Source organism: Schistocerca cancellata, chromosome 1, assembly GCF_023864275.1.
Source record: "Schistocerca cancellata isolate TAMUIC-IGC-003103 chromosome 1, iqSchCanc2.1, whole genome shotgun sequence".
NCBI classification, from domain to species: domain Eukaryota; kingdom Metazoa; phylum Arthropoda; class Insecta; order Orthoptera; family Acrididae; genus Schistocerca; species Schistocerca cancellata.
In genome coordinates, this window is record NC_064626.1 from 868900755 (window position 1) to 868927305 (window position 26551).

At 38.4% G+C, this 26551-nt stretch overlaps 1 protein-coding gene across 1 annotated transcript in view; it reads left to right on the plus strand.

Annotated features, from left to right (window-relative positions):
* Nucleotides 1-26551, plus strand: part of LOC126189843 (cilia- and flagella-associated protein 251-like) — a 794634-nt gene that overhangs the window by 408222 nt on the left and 359861 nt on the right. The window contains exons 13-14 of the mRNA XM_049930974.1: nucleotides 7524-7666; nucleotides 7995-8146. Coding sequence (XP_049786931.1) covers nucleotides 7524-7666; nucleotides 7995-8146 — 295 coding nt within the window. The remainder of the gene's footprint in view (nucleotides 1-7523; nucleotides 7667-7994; nucleotides 8147-26551) is intronic.

Below are 26551 nucleotides of genomic sequence, written 5' to 3' on the forward strand. Positions count from 1 at the left end.
AATTGCATGGTGCATTCTGCACTGTGTACAGGTAGTTCAAAGACAAAGATTAGTTTACATATTTTACTAGTTATCAGACAGTATCTTCAAGGTTTTTACAAAAATGGTAAAATTTTATGCAGAATTTATGGGGTATGGGTATAGTATTCAAAGTCAAAGTAGTCTTGTACCTGTTAGTATCATTCAAGAATCACCCCCATACTCATAGTTGGTTACATAAATAACAAAACATCAAAGAAAATATGTAATAACACTAAGATATTTACAAGTCATTGTGGGGGATATGATTGTGTTGAAACACTTAAAAACTAGAACTTCTGTACAGATAAATGTTGACCATTACATGTTTGAGTAAGTCACTGTATGGTTGTAACACTTGGTGCACATCAAGAACAAAACAAATTCAGTATAAAGTCTCCCATCTGGGGTACAATGTTTTAAATCTCAACATATTTTCAGAAAAGTAACAAAATAACTCCCACCTCTCATTAGATTTTCAGAAACAGTTCTATGTTTCAAGTATATAGTCTGATACAATAAGTGGTTTAATTTATAAAACCTTTTGAGTACTGAATGCATCAACCATCAAGTGTTCAGATGTGTCGTCCTGACTTACCTTATGTAGTTCAGTGCAAGTATAAAAAATTTCATAAGTCCAGAAATAAACAGTTTTAACTTCTCATTACCTTTCAACAGTATACAAGTATGTAGTGGTGCATAGCTATAGTTGTTAATTCACTAAAAAGATTCTCCAGTTTACTTCCTATTTTCAAGTGTCACGTTCTTCACATTAATTACCAACAAGATGCTTAATCACTTTTCAGTGCGCGTATTACTGACATGTTGCCTAATCGCAAAAGATGTCATACTTCGCGTAGAATCAACCTTTCTGCATAAATATAATTGAGTATTTACTTGCATATGTTACTTCAAATCGAAAACAACTTGCATTACAAAACTTGCTGACTGTGTGTTTTCATAAACTTTCTCCACAGTAAGAAAAGACAGTTTCCCTAACCAGTCCCTACCTAGTTACAGTCTCAGCATTACATCAATACTTCATTAAATACATCAAATATCTCCTAGTGCATCAACATAATAACTCCACCTCATGTCCTCATAATATCACCTCATTACTTCACTACATACTCCATAATAATAATCTCATAAGAAAAATCACCTGCTTGATATTACACAATAAATCAACCTAACAAAATATATCACATAGCAGCTGGCCTCACAACTGGTATAGCTTTTCTCTAATGATAGAAACAGAAATTACACTATTTTCCTATTTTATTACTTTACTGTATGTAATCATTGCATTGCCTGCACAACTCATTACTCAAATTACTTCAACTTAAATATCAGAAAGGTAGCACTCCCTACAATCACTTCATTACTTTCAAATACATTTCACTGGGCAACTGTACTTTCAATTGTCACATTATATAAACACTTTGAAAACTAGTGAAAGACACTAAATATGTCAGGTGTACTATTCCACTAATAGCTATATATACCATATACTAACTAAAAAATTTACCAGAAATCATGTATACACTGTGTACTAATCTCATTACTCCTGCAATTTTACAACCTTTTACACTTACATGTTTACTGGTTACTCAGGGTGTTCAATATAATTTGATATACTTGTACATTTTGTAAAATTCCATTACTGTACCATTTTGGTATAATTGAAAAACTTTGACTACAAACAGAAAAACATCCTCCTGCATTACTTTTGTGCTCAGAAAATAGTGAAATAGGTGTTGACTCTCTGGATTTTACATAATCAGTGTTGCATAAGTTTTATGTTTCTGTTTACTGCCAAAAATGACTGTTCACCAATGTTTCCGCCAATGGAGAGGGTTTCAGTTCAGCCTATCACCTCTACTATCATTACCTCTCTCATGTGTGTGTGTGTGGGGGGGGGGGGGGAGGGGGGGCTGAGGAGACTGGTTATTATTTGTCCACTGTCCACCTCTATTTTCAAAATCCCTATCACCACTTCTCTTCCCAGAATTTCTATTCTCATGAAACTGTTGGTTCCCATGGTTTGGTCCCACATACTGATAGTTTCTAAACTTATTTGGATTCCTATACTTCCTTCCCAGGGTGTTGTTATGTCCTTGGTTAAAATTTTCACCATTATTGTTATATCTATCATGATTGTGGTTACTCCAGTTTGGGCTCCTGAAATCAGTACTATGTTGGCCAAACCCATTATAGGCTGTGTACAAGTTTTCCACATATTTTAGAAACTAGTCTACAGAATCATCTGGCTCATAAACTAATTCCATTTGAATTCTTTCTGGTAGCCTTCTCTTAAGTACATCTATTTGAGTTAATTCATCAAATTGTTGGTCTAAGTGTGCAAGTTTAATGATCTGGTCTTTGTAAAACCCTTTCATACCCCCTCTCTGCTCCCTGTACATTGGAACCATTCAAAAACTCACTCTTTATCCTTGCCTGTTCAGTGTCAGACCAAAACTTTTTCAAGAAACACTTTTCAAATTCATCTATGGGTAAATTGCTACTGTCAAGTTGGTTTGCCAATGACAAGGCTTCTCCTTCTAACGATCTTTTAATAAACTTAATTTTTAATTCGTCACTCATACCAGGGAGAAAACTGTCATGGCAATGTTGTATAAAATCAACTGGATGAAAATCCTTGTCACCGGGGAAACACTTTAGTGGAATAATGGGATAGCTTGGGTTTCCTAATTACAGAATGATTTTAGATAAGTCCCATTTTATTACTGCTGTGCTTGTTTTTTGATAATAGTGACATCACTACATAAGTCTGACACATTTGAGTCTGTTATCTCAGCTTTCATCTGAATTTTGTCTTCTACATTTTAGGCAACGCTGTCTATTTTTTCATTTAACTTATTTATGAAGGTTACAGTTTGTTTACTAGTATCTCCAACAGCACCTTTACATCTAACTTCAACAACACCTATCTCAGATCTGAGATCCTTGTCTGCTTCCCCTATTTTTGTCTCTAAAGATTGTATTTTAGACTCTGAAGCCTCTACCCTCCTCTCTGCTTTTTCCAGATGTTCATCTATAGCTTTCAATTGAGAAAATGCACCAACTAAGTCTTTTTTAATATTGGAAATTTTCACATTAAGCTCTTCTCTAGTGAGATTTGATTCTGGAGCTATTGAATTTTCAATTGATGACAAAGGTAAGAAACACAAAGGCTTAAAAAAATTGAAGGTAATGGGAGAACAAAACAGGAAGCTACAGTGGTGGAAGACTAAGGTCAACGAAAGTATGGAGCAGACCCGGCAGTCTCTCAAAAATAAAAGCGAAAAAGCTGACAACATGGTATCATAGAAAATTTGGTGTGCCTGTTAACCAGCTAAGAGTGATCCAGAATGAGATTTTCACTCTGCAGCAGAGTGTGCGCTGATATGAAACTTCCTGGCAGATTAAAACTGTGTGCCCGACCGAGACTCGAACTCGGGACCTTTGCCTTTCGCGGGCAAGTGCTCTACCAACTGAGCTACCGAAGCATGACTCACACCTGGTACTCACAGCTTTACTTCTGCCAGTACCTCGTCTCCTACCTTCCAAACTTTACAGAAGCTCTCCTGCAAACCTAGCAGAACTAGCACTCCTGAAAGAAAGGATATTGCGGAGACATGGCTTAGCCACAGCCTGGGGGATGTTTCCAGAATGAGATTTTCACTCTGCAGCGGAATGTGCGCTGATATGAAACTTCCTGGCAGATTAAAACTGTGTGCCCGACCGAGACTCGAACTCGGGACCTTTGCCTTTCGCGGACAAGTGCTCTACCAACTGAGCTACCGAAGCACGACTCACGCCCGGTACTCACAGCTTTACTTCTGCCAGTACCTCGTCTCCTACCTTCCAAACTTTACAGAAGCTCTCCTGCGCAGGAGAGCTTCTGTAAAGTTTGGAAGGTAGGAGACGAGGTACTGGCAGAAGTAAAGCTGTGAGTACCGGGCGTGAGTCGTGCTTCGGTAGCTCAGTTGGTAGAGCACTTGTCCGCGAAAGGCAAAGGTCCCGAGTTCGAGTCTCGGTCGGGCACACAGTTTTAATCAGCCAGGAAGTTTCAGCTAAGAGTGATGTTTTCACTTGTGCCAAAGAGGGATCAGCTGATTTACATTTAATCATCAGCACAATGCCCTTCTGAATAAGGACTTAAAAGATAACATCAAAGCAGTATGAATCACAAATGTGCCACTGTTCTAACTGTAGATTCTAAGCTGGCACTAGATCCTGTATTTGATGATAATATGAGTATGCTCAAATTAGTTTGTAAATACAGTGGTTTGATTGAGAGTATTTCTTAATTCGAACAATGTCAATAGCGAAAATTTAGTTGTGAAATCAATCAATAAGGAGCTTAAGGAGCAGAATGACGCAGTGGGGGCATGTAAAGGCAACACAGCAGTTGTTATTTATAAATCCCAAATTGAGCAGTTGTTTAATGATAATGATATAAAACCTGTGGAATGTGATCCAACTCAAATTTTCAACAGAGAATTGCAAAATTGTATCCTTGCTTGCAGTAACATTTTACTGCTGTAAATCAGCAGATGCTTAAAATAATGAATCCCAAAGCTCCATTACTCACAACTAAGATAAAGACACATAAACTGAATTTCTCTTTATTCCCAATTGTTAATTGCATTGGTAATCTAGCAAAACTCTTTGCTAAATTTATTTTACAAGTGTTACCACAATTCTTTGGCATGATAGCAGTTTATCAGTGCGACACAGGAAAATTTTCATTAATAGGCTTTGAGGCTAAACAGCCCCACTGTCTTGCACTTTACATTCACCTGATGAGAAGAATTTATATACAAATATACCTGTTGTTGAAACCGTTAGCAGCATTGCTGATAATCTGATTAACAGTAGGTCACTTATTCAAGGAAGAATTCATGAGCTTGTAGCAATCATCAGAATTATTCCTTCATAAAACTATTTTTCCTTTAACAACTGTTTATACAAACAAAATGTGGAATTGCTTATCTGGTTGTTTTGTGGACATTTCTGTTAATAGCCTAGATAATAAATACTTTATGCAACAACCTCTCTCAATGAGGAAATGCTTGTTTTTTTATTGTAGATACAACAATGACTTTTTTCATTATTTTTGACTGCCAAGTTGCAAACATGAGCCCACTTGCAGAAGAGTTTTGTCATCTGCATCCCAAATTGACTTTTACACATGAAGTTGCATCTAATCAACTACTCAATTGCCTTGATTTAAAACCTCAGGTTGGTAGAGGGCCACATTGTGCTAAACATTTTCTGTAAACTTGGTGCCACCATACACACATTGTCCTATTATGCTAGTACACATAAACATAGCTGTCTCTCATCAATAATTGATCTGGAGCTCTACATAACTTTAAGCCCTAATTCATCAGAGTGCAAATTAGTTAACTTACAATACATCACTCAATCTAATGGTTACAGTCAGAATTTAACAGATAACATATTTTACTTGAAGTCAACTAATATGGATAACACAACTAATACTTGGAGAACTCCTTCTGATTGCATCTACATCACCCTACCTTTTATCAGTGACATACTTTACACACTTGCCAACCTCCTTCAAGGCCATGGTGTTAAAGTCTCTATTTCTATCCATGATTGAATCCAGTACCAACTTGCTCACATTAAACTGCCAGTCAAGTATTTGTTTTCCAACTCAGGAGCCTATAGACTTAACTTGCAACAACTTCACTCATACATATATGGGACAAACTGGTCACAAAGTGAAGATATGATTTCAGGAGCACATTCTCACTAAAGATGGTGCTTTAAAAATTAACTATCTTTCACCAAACATCTTAGTGCTAGTGGCCATTGTGAACCAACACTTGATTCTCTCCAGATCATACATGTAGTAGCTAGGTGAGAAACATTAACCCTTTTAAAAGGGTTGGGTGTAACCAAATTTCTCAAGCAATCAGGAAACGTAAGCCTTAATAATCAACTGGTCACTTAAAACCAAATTTTCTGTGATACCATGATGTCAGCCTTGTCAAAATGTAGGTAGTTTCCTTTCTTCCTCTTTCATGATAGTTGTGTCTGCTTCTCACTTTTGCTGCACTTGCCTCCTACCAGTGTGGCCTCATGTTTGGTTTTCCATTATCCCAAATTTTTTTTAAAACTTTGTGTTTTTTACCTTTTTCCTCCCCACCTCCTTCCCTCCATATGTTTACCATCTCCCATCCTTTTCCCTCTCACACCTCCCCTACATCCTTTCCTCCTTCTTCCTGTTCATGTAGACTGACATTTTGGTCCATTTTAATATTGCCACTTCACTGAAATAGTTATTTTCAATGTTATCATTAGTTCATTTATATTTACTTTATTTATGCTCCTATTTTCTATCAGTGCCTATCAGATCATCAATTTTTGTTTTCACTTCAATCTTCTTGCTGCCCACTTGCTTCAGCATATACATTGGCTAGACCAATTATTGGTTACCGCTGTAATACATCGCTGTGATTGCTAACATATATTTGCACTGCATATTGCCACAGTTTAGTGACTTCCTTTTTTGATGCCTAATTCTGTGTTTGTATGGATTTAATTTGTTAGTAGTGTTGTAATTTTATGTCCTCAACTCAGAGGTTTTTCACTTGTCATTTCAGGCTTCCCTATGTCCATATTTGATGAATGTGGTTTGTGATTTAATGACATTGTATCAATGAATATGGTCTTCACTCTTTAAGGCAAGTCAATCATTTTACTTCACACATTTAGTTGAGCTATCCTATCAATCAGTGCTAGATAGGTTTGTGAATAAACTGTTATGTAACAAGATGTTGTTACCTATTAGAGATAATCTGAAGATGTGCTAACTGCATGAAATACATCATTCTTAATAAAACATTTGCATCAGAGGTTTGTTTTCTATTGAATCGTTGTTGCTGCATCAGGCCAAAACAGAGAAGAGTAATGTGTTCCTGTTAATCAGTCCCTTGAGATATTGCAGTGTTTGATTAGCAGCATTCCAGTGAACAAATATTATGACTGTTATTTCATTGGCTTAACTCTTCAAATGTATAAGGTATGCCAGGTCATGTGGACACAGCCTTTTACATCAGAGCTCCAAACAATGCCCTGCGTGGATGATAAGTGTGGTCTTCTATGGTGATGGCTGTTAAGTAAACTTGCTTCCAGTTGTCATCTGAATCCTTATTGACTTGTAATCAGTCATTAAGAGTTCTCTGATGTATCCACCTTGACATAATGTAATTTTGTCATCCGATGAGTGTGGGTCAATGAGGGAAACATCTAAAGTTGGCGTGAGATTATTTATGACTTTCACAGATGACAATAGCAGATCATGTGAAGTGTATTTCCTTCATCACAAAGGAGAGATTGCTGACAAATTTATGAATTCCCCATGGTTCCATTTTGACTTCATGTACTGAAACTGGTTTAAAGATTTTGAAATTATTGTGTGTCTCATTCTTTCGTATCTTATAGTTACTGCAATATCAGTACTTTTTCAGAACACATTTGTGCATTGGGAATTCCTGTGGGCAGCTTTTCCTTTGGAATCACAGAACCAAAGAATGTTTAAAAAGTAAAAGATTTACATCTGATAATATGAGCATCATCTCTGCTATCACAGCTTTACAATATGCACCATCAGGTGAGTTAGACTTTAAGCATTAAAAACCTTTTTTCCACTGTTACAGTGTGACTAATGTTTGAAAAAAAATTATATGAATATTTTGTGGCATATATAAGAATGTCTTTGAAGCCATATCTTGAAACAAAAAGTGTCAGATAAAAAAAGGACATCTGCCCAAATGTGTGATATTATGCACAAAAGGAAAATGAGTTTCAAATTATAATCTTCTTAGATGTCCAAGCTAAAACAGTACAAACTTATTCTAATTATGAAGAGGCTTTATACTGATATTATTTAATTACATCTTTGAAAATATCAATAATTATTTTATCTCTGTTTATGCCAGGCCTCTTTCTTGCATGTGGTCTTGACAATGGCTCACTCTGGTTTCTTGATACTTCAGTTTTGGCACCTCTCCAAGAGTCTTGCCAGCAACATTCCACATCAAAAATCACACAGATTATTTTTTCTGAGGATTCAAGGTATCTCGCACATAAAGTAAGTGGAATGACTTCCATTTTATACATTCATTTATTCTGTTGTAAATCATTTTAGAGATGCTTAGATTAGTTAAATCTTCTCATAAAGTTTCATCTGTGACTATTAAATGTAGAAAAATCATAGTATTTACAGGGAATGTGACACAATAATTATATTTGAAATCATTTTTCTTCATATTTTATTGAAAAGAGAGCCAAAATGTTCATTGTTTGCAGTGGGTTGACTTATTGTACTAAATGACCTACAAAAGATATGAATTTTTTTCAGTGTATGTTTAGAGAGAATAAAATGTTCAAGAAACATACATTATGTTTAATGGAAAGTTCTGTATTAGCTAATATATAGATATATTTTGAAAGTTATGTGACTTCAGTAGCCACTGCAACAACAAAAACGTACATTCTGTAGTACTCTGTACAGAGAAAGGAGTAAGATTTTTGGGTTTTCAAGGTATGAAACAGTATCAGACTGTGAGCTGTGCCTACATTTAATATGTGGTCTAGCATTTTGAGACCCAATTTCAAAATTCCTCAAATACATGACTTTCATCAACATAAATAATTGTCTTGTAGTCATTGTTTAGTCCAAGTTGCAGGTACAAGCTTCATTTGGTTTTTAAGATAATGATGAGGATTGAAAGAACAAGCAAGAACTGAATAATGTTTGCCTACTATTAGTTGTCTCCCACAAAAAAATAAAACATGTATTTTCTCCACTTCAGTATTCCTGCCCTCTGCGTTCCCATTATACTCCTTGAGACTCAAATGTACACAGTGCCACATCTCATCTGAAGCTGTAAGACCAAACCACCTGCTGACACTCCCATCACTTTGCTAGAACTGTTGTAACTCACTGAAAAACTGCCAAATGTCAGCTGCAGAAGGTTCTTTTATCATTCTTATGGCATCAGATAATGCCTACAGTGTCTTTTGAATCAAATTAACATTTTTACAATTTCAAATGATACTGAAGACAAATTTTCGGCATTATTCAGTGGATCAAAATAAAATTTAGTGACCCTCACACACTGCCAGTCCTATCTGCATGCAAATCATTTTTATAATGTATGTTTTGAAACAGGGTGACATTTAGATAGAAGGAGTAAAACATACAAGTATGCCAAAATAAAATTATAAATAATAAATAAAATAATATAAAAGGAAAATATAAAAACATTGTCATTTAGCTGAAATAAGTTACCTATGTCATAATATTTTCACCTTGTACATCAACTGTTATACCTCACATGATTCAGAATGCTTTTGAAGAAAGTACCAAAAAATAAGTTGAAGAGTGCCCTCATACCATGATTAATTGGTAGAAGCTGCCTCCCTCAGCCCCCCCCCCCCCTCCCCTCCTCCTCTGTGCATAAGAGGTATTCTAAAAAACGTTTGTTAAGTTGGGAAGAATTCCTAAACAGCAGACCAAAGATGGTATCTTGTCTCACCTCATGAGAGCTCATAAATTGAAAATATTTTAAAAGCTTGATATGAAAAGATGAACCAGTAGAGGTTTCTAGCCCAGAAGTGGGCGACCTCTACAAATTGTATGTCAGAAGTGCTCAAGCCCAGCACCAATTTGAATTGGAGAGCAAGCAATACTGATCAATTATACGGAGCATAATGATTCTGGAAGTGGTTGTGATCTGTAATGCTCCTTAGGATGAGTCAGAAAGACACAGCGCAGTTATTCTAAGTGGAAAATTTTAGTTTTTACCATATCCAGAATAGGACTTAAAGACTGTAAAGCTACTCTTAGTAGGCCAGGTGAGCCAGTGATTTATCTTAATTTAAGTGTAATCATTGGAAGGGCACTTTGTTCTGACATATTGTAAAATTTAACAATGGAAATAATCAGTTTTTGACAGTATAATGTAATTGGATGGATAAAAAATGTAAGCTTTGAGAGCCAATGACTCCCTCTTCTGGCAAAAGGGTTGAAGGGGAAGGAAGAGGGGTGAAGGGAAAGTACTGGAGATGTTTAACAAAAGGAATAGAGTTCAGAAAAGTCACTTAGAACCCCAATTCAGGCGAAACTCCTGCTCGTCCTGTCCTGAGAGTCACCCCTGACCTGGGGTTCTGGCTTTACCAAAATCTACCCCTTTTTCTAAACCTCTCCAGTCTTTTCCTTCACTCCTATTCCTTCCCTTCGAGCTTATCTGCTGGAAGAAGAAGCCAGTGGCTCTGAAAGCTTGTAAACATAAAACCATTTTTATATGTGTGTTCTCCTGCCACTGCTTCATGTGTAGATTTTTTATCTATGTTGTAAAATTTGTAATTTAAAGGGTTGCAGTGCACATTGTGATAAATTTCTACCTTCAGTATGTGCTACATGTAAAAGATACAGGCACGCAGCAGATGATTGCTCAGAGTGTCATTGTACAATTGTTAGGCATAAGAATTACATCTACATTTACATCAAATTGTATGTAATTGCTTTGGTCACAATTTTAGTTATTGAGATAGTGTTTGGAATTGCTACAAGTTTGTTCATGAACAAGGGAAAGTAAATTGTATATACATGGTGTACATGTGAGCAGCTAGTACTAGTAATATATTAACCACTCTTACGGATCAAGTTTCTAAATTGTTTGAAGACAGTGAGCAGTAGACAGCACATAATGAACAGCTAAATCAGCAGTTACAAGCTTTACTGGCATGACAGCAAGCACTGTTGGGTTTGAGTGAAGTTAACACTGAAGTAAATGTTTTTTCTTCATTCTTGCAGCCTTGACTCTCTTGATCTTGCAGCCTTGAATCTCATAACCTCCTTCTCCAAATTAACATCAGAGGATGTGACTGTGTTTATAAATGATGTATTAGCCATGGCCAAGTTAAGTAGCTGGTCAGATGAAATGTGCCTTCCCCCCCCCCCTCCCCCCTCCCCCCCAGGGAAAGCTCAATAGCTTGATGCAGAAAGTGAATTCAACAGTTGAGTCATTTTGTGACAGAATAAGCAAACTGAATGCGCACACTTATGAGCTGACACAAAAGCCACATGCAGATAGTGTCATACTTAAAGAAACAGAAAATAGGCCATTAGACATTTTTCTCAGAGGGGTTTCCCTGGATTTTTCATGGCAGATGTGATTGAGAAACCTTGAGGATTTAGCTGCAGTACTTCATGTTGTGACACAGTTGCAAGAAATAGATAGTGCAACAAAAATGTACAATGAGAAAAAAAATAATTATGTCCAGTAGGGAATGTTACCATTGTGGTCAGTACAGGCATTTGAAGGCACAATACTACCAACCATAGTGCTACAATTGCTAATGCTTTGGGTATAATGCTTGGGGTTATGGATCCAAAAAACAGAGCAATTAAAATGGGAAAAGGAAACTGTTAAATGCCAACAGGAATGTTCCTTACATCAGGAAGCATTACCAATGAACTGCAGTACAGTAAAAATGTACACAGATACAGATTGTTGAATGGTAGCATGGATGAATAGTAGAAAGTATAAATTTCTAGTGGATATGGGGCACATGAATTGGTTGTCAGTCTTGATCTCATAGATAAGAGGAGACTGAAAACTGTGGGCTACAGATTGCATGCAATAGGGGATATATATATTGGCCACAACATCTTGGTAGATGATTGTTGCAGTGTCTTTGTGTTTACGGGTTGCATTTTTTCATATGACTTGTCAAGCCAATGGCAGCATGGCATCTCTTGCCACAACTATCACAAGCGTATCTGGCTGCTGAGGCAGGAGCAGTGGTAGCATTGCAAAGCTTTTTCTGCCTTAATCTGTCTAACAAGCCTTCATCATGCTTCGACATTCCAGATGATATTTCATCACACCACTCTGGTCTCATTAGATTAGATTAGATTAGATTTACTTTCATTCCAATTGATCCGTAGTGAGGAGGTCCTCCAGGATGTGGAACATGTCATAAAAACAACAATACATGACAAATATTTACAACTAAAATAAATAAGCTAATGTACCATTCCACAGGTCCCAAGTGGAATGATTGTCATTTTTTAATGAACACTAAGAGTCATTTTACAAATAGTAATGCACTGAATTTAAAATAAAAAAGTTTTTTTATTTATTTATAAGGTAATAAACATGTAATGCAACTACTGTAATACTTATTTACAATGAACACATTACTGCACTGAAATAGTGCAGAAGTTAGATTATACTTACACACACACACACACACACACACACACACACACACACATTTTAAATGAACACATTACTGCACTGAAATTGTGCAGAAGTTATGTTGTACTTATATACAAATCAGTTGGTTTTACTAAGAAATTCATCAATGGAGTAGAAGGAGGTGGCCACCAATAAATCCTTTAGGCTTCTCTTAAACTGAATTTCATTGGTTGTTAAGCTTTTTATGGCTGCTGGCAAGTTATTGAAAATGTGTGTTCCTGAATAATGCACACCTTTTTGTACAAGACTAAGTGACTTTAAATCCTTGTGAAGATTATTCTTATTTCTAGTATTGATTCCATGAATTGAGCTGTTGGTTTGAAAAAGTGATATATTTTAATGACAAATTTCATTAAGGAATAAATATATTGGGAAGCAGTAGTTAGTATCCCTAGTTCTCTAAACAGGCTTCTGCAGGATGTTCTTGAGTTCACACAACATATAATTCTTATGCACGTTTTTGTGCCCGGAAAACTTTAGCTTGGCTTGATGAATTACCCCAAAAAAAAATCCCATATGACATTATGGAATGAAAGTAAGCATAGTATGCCAGCTTTTTCATTTTTATATCCCCTATGTCTGACAAAATTCGCATTGCAAACAGAGATTTGTTAAGACGCTCCAGTTGAATTTATTATCAAGCTGTAATCCCAAACATATACTCTTGGGACACCCCTTACAAGTTCTGAACTGCATGTAGTGTGTTTTTTCAAAGTTTTGTGACAAAGAATTGGCTAGGAACCAGTGAATAATGTCCACAAATATTTTATTGGCTGATCTTTCTAAGACTACACTTGATTTGCTATTTATTGCAATGTTTGTATCACCGGCAAACAAAACAAACTTGGCATCTGGTAATGTTACTGATGAAAGGTCATTGATATACACAAGAAAAAGTAAGGGCCCCAAAATGGAACCTTGTGGGACCCCACATGTAATTATTTCCCATTTGGATGATGCCTGATAGCTTGATACATGTCTCTTTCCTAATAACTCATGCTAGCCCGTGCCTCCCATCTGTTTGTGTCGATTCCAAAGCTCTCCATATCTCATTTACAGGAGTCCTTGAACCTCAATACAGGACGTCCTACAGGTCTTTTGGCTATAGAGATCTCTCCAAGCATGACCTCACATGGTAATCTGTCAGGATCCATACGGTGGACGTGTCCCAGCCAGCGGAGTCATCTCTGCTTCAAGATAGTTGAAATACTGTTGCAGTTAGTTTTAGATCACACTGCTTCATTGGTCACTCAGTCCTTCCACGTTACTCCAAGGATGGATCTCAGGTACCGCATGTGGAAAGCATTTAGGTGACGTTCTTGTTTGGCATAGGTAGTCCACATTTCTGATGCATACAAAAGGATGGTGAGGACGCAAGTTTGATATACAATAATTTTGGTGGTCAAAGAGAGTTTGTTGTTTTTCCAAAACCCTGTAGAGAGTTTGCCAAAAGTTGTCACAGCTCTTCCAATGTGAGCATCAATTTCCTTGTCAACAGACATGTTTGATTTTTATAGTAGATCCAAGATAGCAGAAGTTATCTACAACTTGCAGAATAGTGCCATCTAGTGTGATATTCAGCTTTGTGTTAGTACCTTGAACCATAATTACGGTCTTACTGCTGTTTACACTCATCGAGAATAGGTGGCATGCGTGACTAAATCTTGATACTAGCTCTTGCAGCTCTTCTGCAGAGTTCACAACAATTGCAGCATCATCAGCATACAGGAATTCATGAGCGACTATCTGGTAGTGCTTTGTCTTACTCTTCAGAAGACTGACATTGAAAAGCCTTCCATCTTTCCTAGTATGCAGATGTACTCCAACATTGCAATTCTCAAAAGCCTCTTGGAGCAGACCCGAGAGGAAAATTCCAAAAAGTGTAGGTGCCAACACACAGCCTTGTCTTATGCCACAGTTCATACTGAATGGTTTAGATGTACTGCCATCGAAGATTACAAAGCCATGCATATTTTCATGAAAAGGTCTTATTAAAGACAGCAAAGTTGGGAGACATCCAATTTTTTCCAATATGCTGTAGAGTCCCTCCCTAGAGACGGTGTCAAAGGCTTTGTTGAGGTCAACAAAAGCCACATATAATGCCACTCTGTGTTCACGGCACTTCTCTTGTAGTTGGCGCAAGGTGAATATCATGTCACTTGTGGATCTGCCAGATTGAAATCCACACTGTGACTCAAGGTAGGTCCGAGCAGCCAAGGTTTCCAGTCTCTTCAGGATTATCTTTGCATACGCCTTTCCAGCAATGCTCAAGAGAGATATTCCTCTAGATTGTTACTATATTTGCATCTCGCATGTCTTGAGGTACTGTGCCTTCTTCCCAGCACTGCAGTAGGATTTGATACAATATCAGCAAAACACAGTCAAGTTTGATGATTTCTGCTGGTAAGTTATCACAGCCTGTACTCTTGCCTAGCTTTAGACTTTTAAGTGCGAGTTCTAATTCGTCGACAGTGGGAGGATCATCAAGCTCAGACATAACTGGGTAAGTTGGTAAAGTACCCAGAGCTTCTGAATAAATGTTGACCTCTTCTGAGTATAGTTTGGCATAGTGCTGCACCCATCTATCTAGCTGCTGGTTTTTATTGTTGATAGGGTCTCCATTTAGATCGTTTATTGCAGTGAACTTTCTGCTTGTTGGCCCAATGGCCTTTTTGATGCCTTGATACATGCCACTATAATCTCCTTTGTCTCGGCAGATCTGAATAGTTTTACAAAGGTTGGTCCAATATCTATTTGCACAATGGCGAGAAACTCATTGTAGATCTGCTTTGCAGGTCTTGTATTCAGCTATTGCTCATTGGTCTTTAGGATTATTCATAACCTGTATATGAGCATTACATTTCTTGTCTATATATGAACGAAAATCACTTTCACATTCAGTAAACCAGTCACTTTGAGTCCTACCCTGCATCCCAAATGTTCCTATAGCTGTCTGCATATTTTCTTTAGCTACATGCCACATATTTTCAGCACTCTGTGCAGTTATAAATTGCACAGGATTCAGTTTCAACTCAATTTCTTCACTGAACTTTTTGTATAGCGCATCATCTTGAATGGCTTTGGTGTTGATCTTCACACTTCTACAAACGCTCTCAGCTGAGTAAATCTTCTTTGGTGTGAACCGTGATTTGGTCATAACTAAAGAGTGATCAGTATCACAGTCAGCACTGTGATATGTGCGGGAATTAAGGACATGATGTAGGTCGCTTCTTCTGGTTATGATGAAGTCGAGCTGATGCCAATGGCCTGAACGTGGGTGTTTCCATGTTACTTTGTGCACATCTCTGTTCTGGAAGTAAGTGTTAGTGATGCAGAGAGAAAGAGAGGTACAAAGTTCCAGCAGTCGCTGACCGTTCACATTCATATTTCCAATGCCATATGGGCCAATGCAGTCGGTCCAGTTGTTCCGTTTATTCCCAACTCTGGCATTAAAGTCTCCCAGTAACATGAGTTTATCTGATCCACGAACATTCTCCAGGCATTTTTGCAGGTCTTCATATAACATGTCTTTGACTTCAGGTGGCGCTTTCATAGTGGGAGCATATGCAGAGATTAATGTGACGGGGCCTGATGTTGTCTTTAATCTCAAAGTTGTTAATCGTTCAAACATAGATTTTGGTTGCTTGCAGCAGCTGAGAAGACTGTTTCACACTGCAGAGCCAACTCCGTGTTCACATCTTTCTCCAATTTCTCTCCCTTTCCAGAAAAAGGTGTAATTATCTTCTCGCAGGCTGCCTTCCCCAGAAAGACGAGTTTCCTGTAATGCAGCCACATCAACACGAAGATGCAGCAGTTCTCTGTCAATTATGGCTGTTTTTCTGACTATAGGGGCAGCATCTGTAGGAATGTCATATCGGGGTAACATAGTTCTGACATTCCAGGTGGCAAATCGGGTTATTGAATAGTTGGTTTTGCTCATATGAGCTACTTTATTGCTGTTTTTTCCAGGTGCCTCAGTAACCCACCTTGTATCAAGCACTGTGAGATGCTTGCTGCTCCATACACCCATAGAAGTGCAAGGTGGGAATAGGGGATAATAGGATGGATAATAGGATGGATAGGGGATAGCTCAAGTTTAAGGCAGGAAACACATATTTTCATGTGTAAATGGAAGTGTTGCCAACTGTGGGACAGGAATTTTCTGCAGTACTTGGATTAGACTTAGGCAATGGCCTTGCCGCAGTGTATACACCGGTGCCCATGAGATCACCGAAGTTAAGCACTGTCAGGCATGGTTGGCAGTTTGATGGGTGACCATCCAGGCCGCCATGCGCTGTTGCCATTTTTCGGGGTGCACTCAGCCTCATGATGCCAATTGAGGAGCTACTCGACCGAATAGTAGAGGCTTTGGTCAAGAATACCATCTTACGACCGGGAGAGCGGTGTGCTGACCCCACACCCCTCCTATCCGCATCCTCCACTGAGGATGACACGGCGGTTGGATGGTCCCGGTAGGCCACTCAGGGCCTGAAGATGGAGTACTTGGTTTAGACTTCCTGAGAGGTATCTAAAATCAAGCTTATGCAACAAAAAGTTGAACTCAGTGGATATTTGTTTCCACTGGCTATGGCTGTTATAAATGTTTCTGTGTCATAAGTACACCCATTGCTAAGGTAGTACCAAATAAATTGTGTACAAGTGTACTAAAAGTTGTTTGGCATGACAGAGTACCAGTAGATACTGGGAAATTAAATGAAACTAATTTGTGTTATGAAAGATCTTGAAGTATTCCAGCAAGCTTTGTGTTAAATTACACTCCTGGAAATTGAAATAAGAACACCGTGAATTCATTGTCCCAGGAAGGGGAAACTTTATTGACACATTCCTGGGGTCAGATACATCATATGATCACACTGACAGAACCACAGGCACTTAGACACAGGCAACAGAGCATGCACAATGTCGGCACTAGTACAGTGTATATCCACCTTTCGCAGCAATGCAGGCTGCTATTCTCCCATGGAGACGATCGTAGAGATGCTGGATGTAGTCCTGTGGAATGGCTTGCCATGCCATTTCCACCTGGCGCCTCAGTTGGACCAGCGTTCGTGCTGGACGTGCAGACCGCGTGAGACGACGATTCATCCAGTCCCAAACATGCTCAATGGGGGACAGATCCGGAGATCTTGCTGGCCAGGGTAGTTGACTTACACCTTCTAGAGCACGTTGGGTGGCACGGGATACATGCGGACGTGCATTGTCCTGTTGGAACAGCAAGTTCCCTTGCCGGTCTAGGAATGGTAGAACGATGGGTTCGATGATGGTTTGGATGTACCGTGCACTATTCAGTGTCCCCTTGACGATCACCAGTGGTGTACGGCCAGTGTAGGAGATCGCTCCCCACACCATGATGCCGGGTGTTGGCCCTGTGTGCCTCGGTCGTATGCAGTCCTGATTGTGGCGCTCACCTGCACGGCGCCAAACACGCATACGACCATCATTGGCACCAAGGCAGAAGCGACTCTCATCGCTGAAGACGACATGTCTCCATTCGTCCCTCCATTCACGCCTGTCGTGACACCACTGGAGGCGGGCTGCACGATGTTGGGGCGTGAGCGGAAGACGGCCTAACGGTGTGCGGGACCGTAGCCCAGCTTCATGGAGACGGTTGCGAATGGTCCTCGCCGATACCCCAGGAGCAACAGTGTCCCTAATTTGCTGGGAAGTGGCGGTGCGGTCCCCTACGGCACTGCGTAGGATCCTACGGTCTTGGCGTGCATCCGTGCGTCGCTGCAGTCCGGTCCCAGGTCGACGGGCACGTGCACCTTCCGCCGACCACTGGCGACAACATTGATGTACTGTGGAGACCTCACGCCCCACGTGTTGAGCAATTCGGTGGTACGTCCACCCGGCCTCCCGCATGCCCACTATACGCCCTCGCTCAAAGTCCGTCAACTGCACATACGGTTCACGTCCACGCTGTCGCGGCATGCTACCAGTGTTAAAGACTGCGATGGAGCTCCGTATGCCATGGCAAACTGGCTGACACTGACGGCGGCGGTGCACAAATGCTGCGCAGCTAGCGCCATTCGACGGCCAACACCGCAGTTCCTGGTGTGTCCGCTGTGCCGTGCGTGTGATCATTGCTTGTACAGCCCTCTCGCAGTGTCCGGAGCAAGTATGGTGGGTCTGACACACCGGTGTCAATGTGTTCTTTTTTCCATTTCCAGGAGTGTAGATTAGATTAGATTAGGTTAATTATTCAATTATTCATTCCATAGACCCCCAAAAGAGGGGATCCTCTTGCGTGCGGAACATGTCAGATAAACACATTACAAACTGTAACTAGAAAAACTTAGGTTTCATTAATTTTAATGATCCTCAGTCAATAAACTGTAATGTTATGTACATGAATTAAAATTAAACTTCTAATATTTACAGGTTTAATACTTACATCTGCTTTCATTAAAGCCATCATTCACACAGTAGCTAGTTACTTGGCTATTACAACCTAGTATTGTCAAAAATTAAAGCAAATTATTCATTTCAATGATCCTCAGTCAATAGAACCACTGTCAAGTAATGACATTTTAGCTGAATGGCATTATTTCATATGAAGAAGTATAACATATGCAAGGAACATAGGTGACCATGTTATGGTGCCAGTAAGCCTGAAAAATTCTGGAATGAACCAAGTGAGCCTTCTGAAGGGGTTTGTAATAGCTGCACTGGAAGTACTCAATGGAAAAGACAGTGATGGGTCAGTAATAGAGCATAATGTCAAGCAAACTGTCGGCACTTTTGCGTCACAAAGCATAATTATTCATTTAAAGGGTAACGGTCAGTCAGCCATGGAGTTATTGTTAGTGGAATACAAAGATTTACTTAATTTTGAAAGTCCATTGCCAGTCATAGCCACAACACAGCATGATATTCCAATGGGCAATCATACACCAGTGTGCCATAAACAAAATAGGTTACTGAAGGGCCTCCAGACATCGAAAGAATAGTTTGTTGATCAACAGCTTGAAGGATGCATAATAGAACACAGCAACATGGTCAGCAAGTATAGTAACTCGATCGAAAAAGTCACTTGATGGATCAAAAAAATGTCAGTTATGTTGTAATTACAAATGTTTTAATGGATGTACAGTAACTGATGCATATCCAGTTCCTAAAAGAACTGAAACTTTTGATAACATGGAACCATGTAAATTCTGTTCCACAATAGATTTAAGGAGTGATTATCATCAAACTAAAGACCCTTTAGGTCAAATAACAACATGGTGATTCAGGTTAAGTGAGTTTCTGTATGATCCTGCTCACAAGTGTTGTGTGAACCACTCACAAGTGGACACACTTAATAGTAAAACTTCAGTGTTACAAGTATCTGGATTAAGACCAACAGACTGGGAGAAGGCAGAAGCGATGTACAAAGAGTGCCATTATAGAGCAACCAGTTTCTTATGCGTGAAGTTTCAATGTTTATGTCAACAAGCAGACCACATGTTGTCTAACAAAGGTTACAGGAATCAGTTCACCATGCTACATGTGATCAATTTAGTACAACACTGTTTTTATTGGTATTACAGCAACCAAGAAAGAATTTTCAGCATGGTTACAACATGTTGCACCTACAGTGAAAAGTAACATAACATTTTTTTTTTATCATGTTGCTTCAGTTAAAGTTTATTTGGATCAAGCTAAGGTATAATTAATATACAATTTCCTATTGAAGGTTTGACCTCTTGATGCCAGTTTTTCATGATTCATCCATATCTAGTCAAATGGAAGCTTATTAACAAGTGGGTACAGGTTCAAACCACTTATGTATTACTTGTTTCAGAACAATGCGATATACATGTCAATAAGACATCTTAGCAATTGTATAGTCAGTCACCATTTGCCCACCTCAGGTGATGTGAACTGACAAATGATCATGTGAAATTCAATTAGCCCTAGGAAAAATAAAAGCACCAGAATGCCTCAACCACTCTTTCTGTGGGTTGGCAGTCATTGAATTTATTCAATGTTCTCACCAGAGACAGTAGTAGCTAACTGATATAACAATCGAACATTTACAAATATGATAGTCATTGAATTTATTCAATGTTCTCACCAGAGACAGTAGTAGCTAACTGATATAACAATCGAATATTTACAAATATGATAATATTATAAATGTGACAGAGTGGGTTATTGATGAATGGAATCAAATGTGACATAGGTGGAACACAGTTTGAACTTCCTGCTATAATTACAAATGCCATGATAATTACAAGAACTCAACAAATGCTGTACTGGCTGGAGAAACATCTATGTGTGTTACCCGTGCAAAATATAATGTTCTTGCGAAGTACCTTGGACCCTACTTTGCTACTAATGATAGATTAATTAAACATTTCAGGCAAAAGACAAATTTTAGTAGATCAAATTACAGTATCAAGGGAAATGTTGATGGAACATCATTATGATGAGTGTATCAGCCACTAGTGTTATCAGGATACTAGCATTTATTTGTGGAGTTTACTTTTGTCTCAGACAGAAAATCATTCATGCAAAAGGAGAAACCATTCATGACATTCCCATGGAATAAATTTTTACTTTCAAGGAAGATATTCCAGGGGACTAATGTATAAAGATAAAACTAGGAAGATAATATTAAACTAGGATAAGATTTCTGTTGTGCTTAAAGAAACTAGGCTAAGATTTCTGTTGTGAGTAACGAAACCAAAGTTTCAGAGTAAACGTATATATGTAAGATAGGAAAAGGAAAGTGTAAAACTTGTGATGAATTTTATTAAAGTGGAGGAGATCATTACACATTAAGATAGAAAGGAATGGGAGAGAGAAGTCGCTACAGCCTGACATTGCTTAAACACATGGAAGTATCAACACAAGTCAGCCACTAGGTGTGAACATTTTGAAATTGTTTATCATTCAGCAAGAGTGTGACATCAGTGCTTCTGTGTATGAGTGTGAACAAGCAAGCTCAGTGGAAAACTGTAAGACAAGTGCAGATCAACCTGCCTCTGTTACTCTCATAACATTATGTAAGAAGTGCTAGGTAGGACACATCAAAGCACTTATGATACTGAAACAAATTGATTAAGGCAATACAGCTAAACTGGAGATTGCTTATGACTCGTAATGAGCAAGACTGATTTGATCATTACAAATGATGTCTTACAGTAAAGTCATTCCTTGATGGTATAAAGAATCCACCTCACTAGCCTAGAGTCACTTGATCAGTAGGACCCATGACATTCATGTCATTTGCACTTGATTCTCTCATTATTATATTGTAACATCTTGTGTTAGATTATTCCATTATTGGTCATACTCTTGCTGCTTGATGTGGTGACCTCCAATCTGTAGCCACAGGTGGCTGAGAAACAGCATCCAGCACTGAAGCCACTGCTGACAAGTAGCTTATGAGTCTGCCAACACCCTTCCAGGTGTGGGCAACAACTGCTCTGAAACTGCAGCATTTTTTGGGTCAGATGGCCTACTGAACCAGCGGGACAGCATCAGCATTCAACACATCACAGTGTAACATTACAAACAGTTGGTTTGACTGCTGCAGAACAGACTGAATTGTACAGGTTGGCTGTGGGCTGGTGTGAATGTTCGTTGGGATGGTCAACTGTCAGATGGACTGTGGCAGATGAACTGAGCAGATGTAAAGATGGCTAACAAGTCACAAGGCCCAGCTGTCACTGGGGTTTTTCCAGTCAGAAAGAGGGTGTGTTCCAGCAATGTGGTCATGGGAGTAGATGATATGGAGGTGTCTCTGGCTTGAAATGTCATCGCTAATATGATTTTAATGAAAATACATTAAAAAATTTTACAAGCATGCTAGAGAAAAACCAATGACAGTTTTGTATCTTTGGTAGTGGGCCACGCTCATTGAACATAAATCCATGTCTGAAGCTTTAATAGTGAAAATGTTGTTGACCTTATTATCATTGTTCTTTATAGTAAACTGTAACAACCAAATCCATCATGAAAGCCACACTCATGGTACACCAACTGAAAGAGGGTAATGCCTGCAATGTAATGAACAGGTTATTTTTCTGATCAAACAACCATAAAAATTTTATAAACATTTTACATTATTTACATAAGTAATGCCATAACTTTAACTCATCCACAGAGACACAAATAATGCATGAGTTTCTTTCTTAATATGCCCATAACTTGGGATATGTATTGAATTGTTGTTGTGATTTATAAAATAAGTCAAGTTAGTGTTTCGACTAGAGGGCCAAATGTGGCAATTTACTCGTTTGAGATTTGTTTAACATTCCTAAAATAATGTATAAATGAGTCTGTTAAGAGACTGTAAAATGACAGCAAAGATTTTTGTATGTTTTAACATAAGTAAATATATGAAACTGTTATAAGAATTACAAATGGTGTCAGGATGAAAGTATCTGCATTTAATAAAGGAGTGGTCATGTGATGGAAGCTTTAAATAAGCATACGTGCCACAGCTTGTGGCCTTTCTCTTGTCATCTTGCATCTGGAGTGTTAGTGAGGTATTTCATTTGGAACCAGTAATGCCATGGACTGTGTGTGGGTGAATCCATGTTCACTTTGTCTAGACCAGTATTGACTCTCTGTGCACTGATGCTTGTATTTCATCTCTACATTGCCATACCATCACTGAGACCAAAATAAGTCATGACACCAACAACACAAATCCTGCAGCGCACATCTGTATATCATTCCTACAAAGTTTGGTACCAATACAGTAAATAGTTTTCTGCCTATACTTGCTCCAGTTTAATTATAACCATCCAATAGGACAACTATGAAACACCATCAGCAGAAGAAGACTGAAAGTAAGTATTTGACTATTCTGCAAGTTCCTACTATCACCAGTTCCTCACACTGAAGGTTCAATGTAGTGGTGATGGTCAAAGATGTAATGTTTTCACACAATTGATGATGAGTATTATCTGCCATGTGCTACTAATGTAACGGAAGACAGTTAAGACATATGTCGGCTGGAATACTGTGGAGCATACTCACCTTCATCAATCAAACCCACTTTGTGTTGTGAGTATGTGTATGGTATATCGTATCTGCCTTATGTAGAACCCATAGAGGATGTGTCAACAGACTGTTGAAGTAATATAATTATATTTCCATAAAAGGGCAGTGTCATAATCATCAATTAATATATATTTCTTACAAGAATTATGGAACTTACAAATTTGTGCAGGTAGAGAGCACTCCAACCAGTATTGTTGTAAAACACCACAGTGTGTTTTGTGGTATAACAAGACAATATGGAAGGTGTATTATTGAGTGGTATATGAAATTTAAACAGATAGGTTATGTGCTGGATCCTCCATGAACAAAGTGTCAGACCTGTGTGACAGGAATCTGCTTGACACAAATCTCATGAATTAGGGATTCCTAGGATGACAGTGTGAAAAATTCCACATGTAAGGTCCAGATTATGGAATTTATTGAGTAATAGCATTAGCAGTTGAGATATTAGTATCAGAAATGAATATCTTCCACCATGCTCATGATAACCTTGGTTAGGACTTACACACACCACCAACATCCGAAACACACAGTCAGCAACTGCTGCACCTTCTCACACAGTGATGCAGTGAACCATAAGTAAAAATCATTCGAAATAAACTCTCAAAGTTCCTGAATTATTTGCTTTAAATAAAGCCCTGCAGTTGGATAATAATAATAATAATAATAATAATAATAATACTGTCACAATTGTTCAACACACATTCTGCATGATGTGTGTGTTTTTGTGAAGTGAAACACGCAAGGTGCGTAGCAGAGTAATGTGGTACCTGACTTGCATGCTGGAGTGATAAGGCCACAGCACTGTTTTGCTCTATTGCACTCTACAAGGGAAAAATTGTACTAGCGGACATTAATGAAAAATGGTGATTATCCTCTTGCTAATTAAACATATTACCTCCAGCTTCAGGGGAAAAAAAGTCATTGTTTGTAAACAAATGCAGTCCCTACATTTCCTATAACATAGTGTTAACTTAGCCAAAGCACACTACAGTATTTAAAACAATTACTATAAATATCACCTGTTCAAAATTTGTGCTCCACACAGCATACAGCGGAATTACCAAATGGAAGGAAATGTAGTCAATAGATTTACCCTTTGCCCCTCAAGTGTGATACACAGCAGTGTGAATAGGTTTCCAAATGCAAGTTGCTGGGGCATTCAAACACACAATCTAGTGCACAAGGGCTACACATTCATAAATAACAACCACCTGTTCTTAACCATCCATGATGCTCCCAGCAATGAGGCATTATTTTTTTAACGATGTAGATGTAACCCAACCACATATGATAAGAAAGTTCATTCATATTTGGTAGACTTTTCCATCATTTCAATTTCATAGTGCTGACACTATCATTGCAATCAGAGGTTTATAATCACCCTAGAACATTACAACAACCAACCCACATGGGTGCTTTGATACTCCATGGAAGAAACCCAAAGCAACTCTCCCAGTAATTCCACCATCAGCATTGTCTGTCTTTCACAAACAGAAGTCCATTGCCACACTTAATGTGCAATACACTACTCACAGTAAGGTCTGCAGTACTTATGCAAAATTATGACAACAGTTCTATGGAATAAGGTATCCGAGCAAAAACCTCACAAGTGATTGTACAGTGCATGTGAAGGGTACATCATACCCACATCTTACAGACAACTGAGGACCTGTGAAGCCAATGTCAAAAGTTGATACTATGTATAGGCACACATCGAGGAGCATATTCAACCAGACACACTGTACTAGTGTGGAGTTAATGACTCATATTACAGTATTAATTCAAGCAGCTACTGTTCACAGCATGTCAATGTTACCATCTGTCTTGCCATTGAGTTATGGCAGATTATGGTTGAAATAGTGGATTTGGTATATCGTAGGAAGGCTCAGTTCACGTAAATATAAGACTGTCACCTGTGCAATACATTTTTTTAACTTGTGTTGACTCGAGTTGTATGATTTCGTAGCAACCCACAGGCAGCATTACATACAAAGTGTATTTAACGTGCAAAAAAGGAAATTATTTGCTAAATATTGGCATACTCTGTGGTTTTTGTTGGAGGAGAAAAATGAGCAATATTGAAAAAAGTTTACTCATATGAAAAAATGTAATGAATTATTATTGCTTTTTAAAGAGTTACACAACACATATAATTTCCTTTGCTAAAAAAAGAATATAGCTATTTAAGCTGTGATTCATAACCAAGGAATGGATTTTTCTGAGTTTGACTTTGAGGAGAGAGGTCTAAATGTATGTGTATATGATATGAAGTTGTAATAATCCATTATTTTTTTCTACAAGTTGTAATATATGTGTTTAATTCTATTATACATATAATTATGTTTCCCAGGAGAAAGATGTGTTTCATTTTCCACAAGATGTTGTTGTTGTTGTTGTTGTTGCTGTTGTGGTCTTCAGTCCTGAGACTGGTTTGATGCAGCTCTCCATGCTACTCTATCCCGTGCAAGCTTCTTCATCTCCCAGTACCTACTGCAACCTACATCCTTCTGAACCTGCTTAGTATATTCATCTCTTGGTCTCCCTCTACGATTTTTACCATCCACCCTGCCCTCCAGTACTAAATTAGTGATCCCTTGATGCCTCAGAACATGTCCTACCAACTGATCCCTTCTTCTAGTCAAGTTGTGCCACAAACTCCTCCCCAGTTCTGTTCAATACTTCCTCATTAGTTATGTGATCTACCCATCTAATCTTCAGCATTCTTCTGTAACACCACATTTCAAAAGCTTCTATTCTCTTCTTGTCTAAGCTATTTATTGTCCATTTTTCACTTTCATTCATGGCTACACTCCATACAAATACTTTCAGAAATGACTTCTTGACACTTAAATCAATACTCGATGTTAACAAATTTCTCTTCTTCAGAAACGTTTTCCTTGCCATTGCCAGTCTACATTTTATATCCTCTCTACTTCGACCATCATCAGTTATTTTGCTCCCCAAATAGCAAAACTCCTTTACTACTTTTAGTGTCTCATTTCCTAATCTAATTCCCTCAGCATCACCCGACTAATTTGACTACATTCAATTATCCTCATTTTGCTTTTGTTGATGTTCATCTTATACCCTCCTTTCAAGACACTGTCCATTCCGTTCAACTGCTCTTCCAAGTCCTTTGCTGTCTCTGACAGAATTACAATGTCATCGGCGAACCTCAAAGATTTTATGTCTTCTCCATG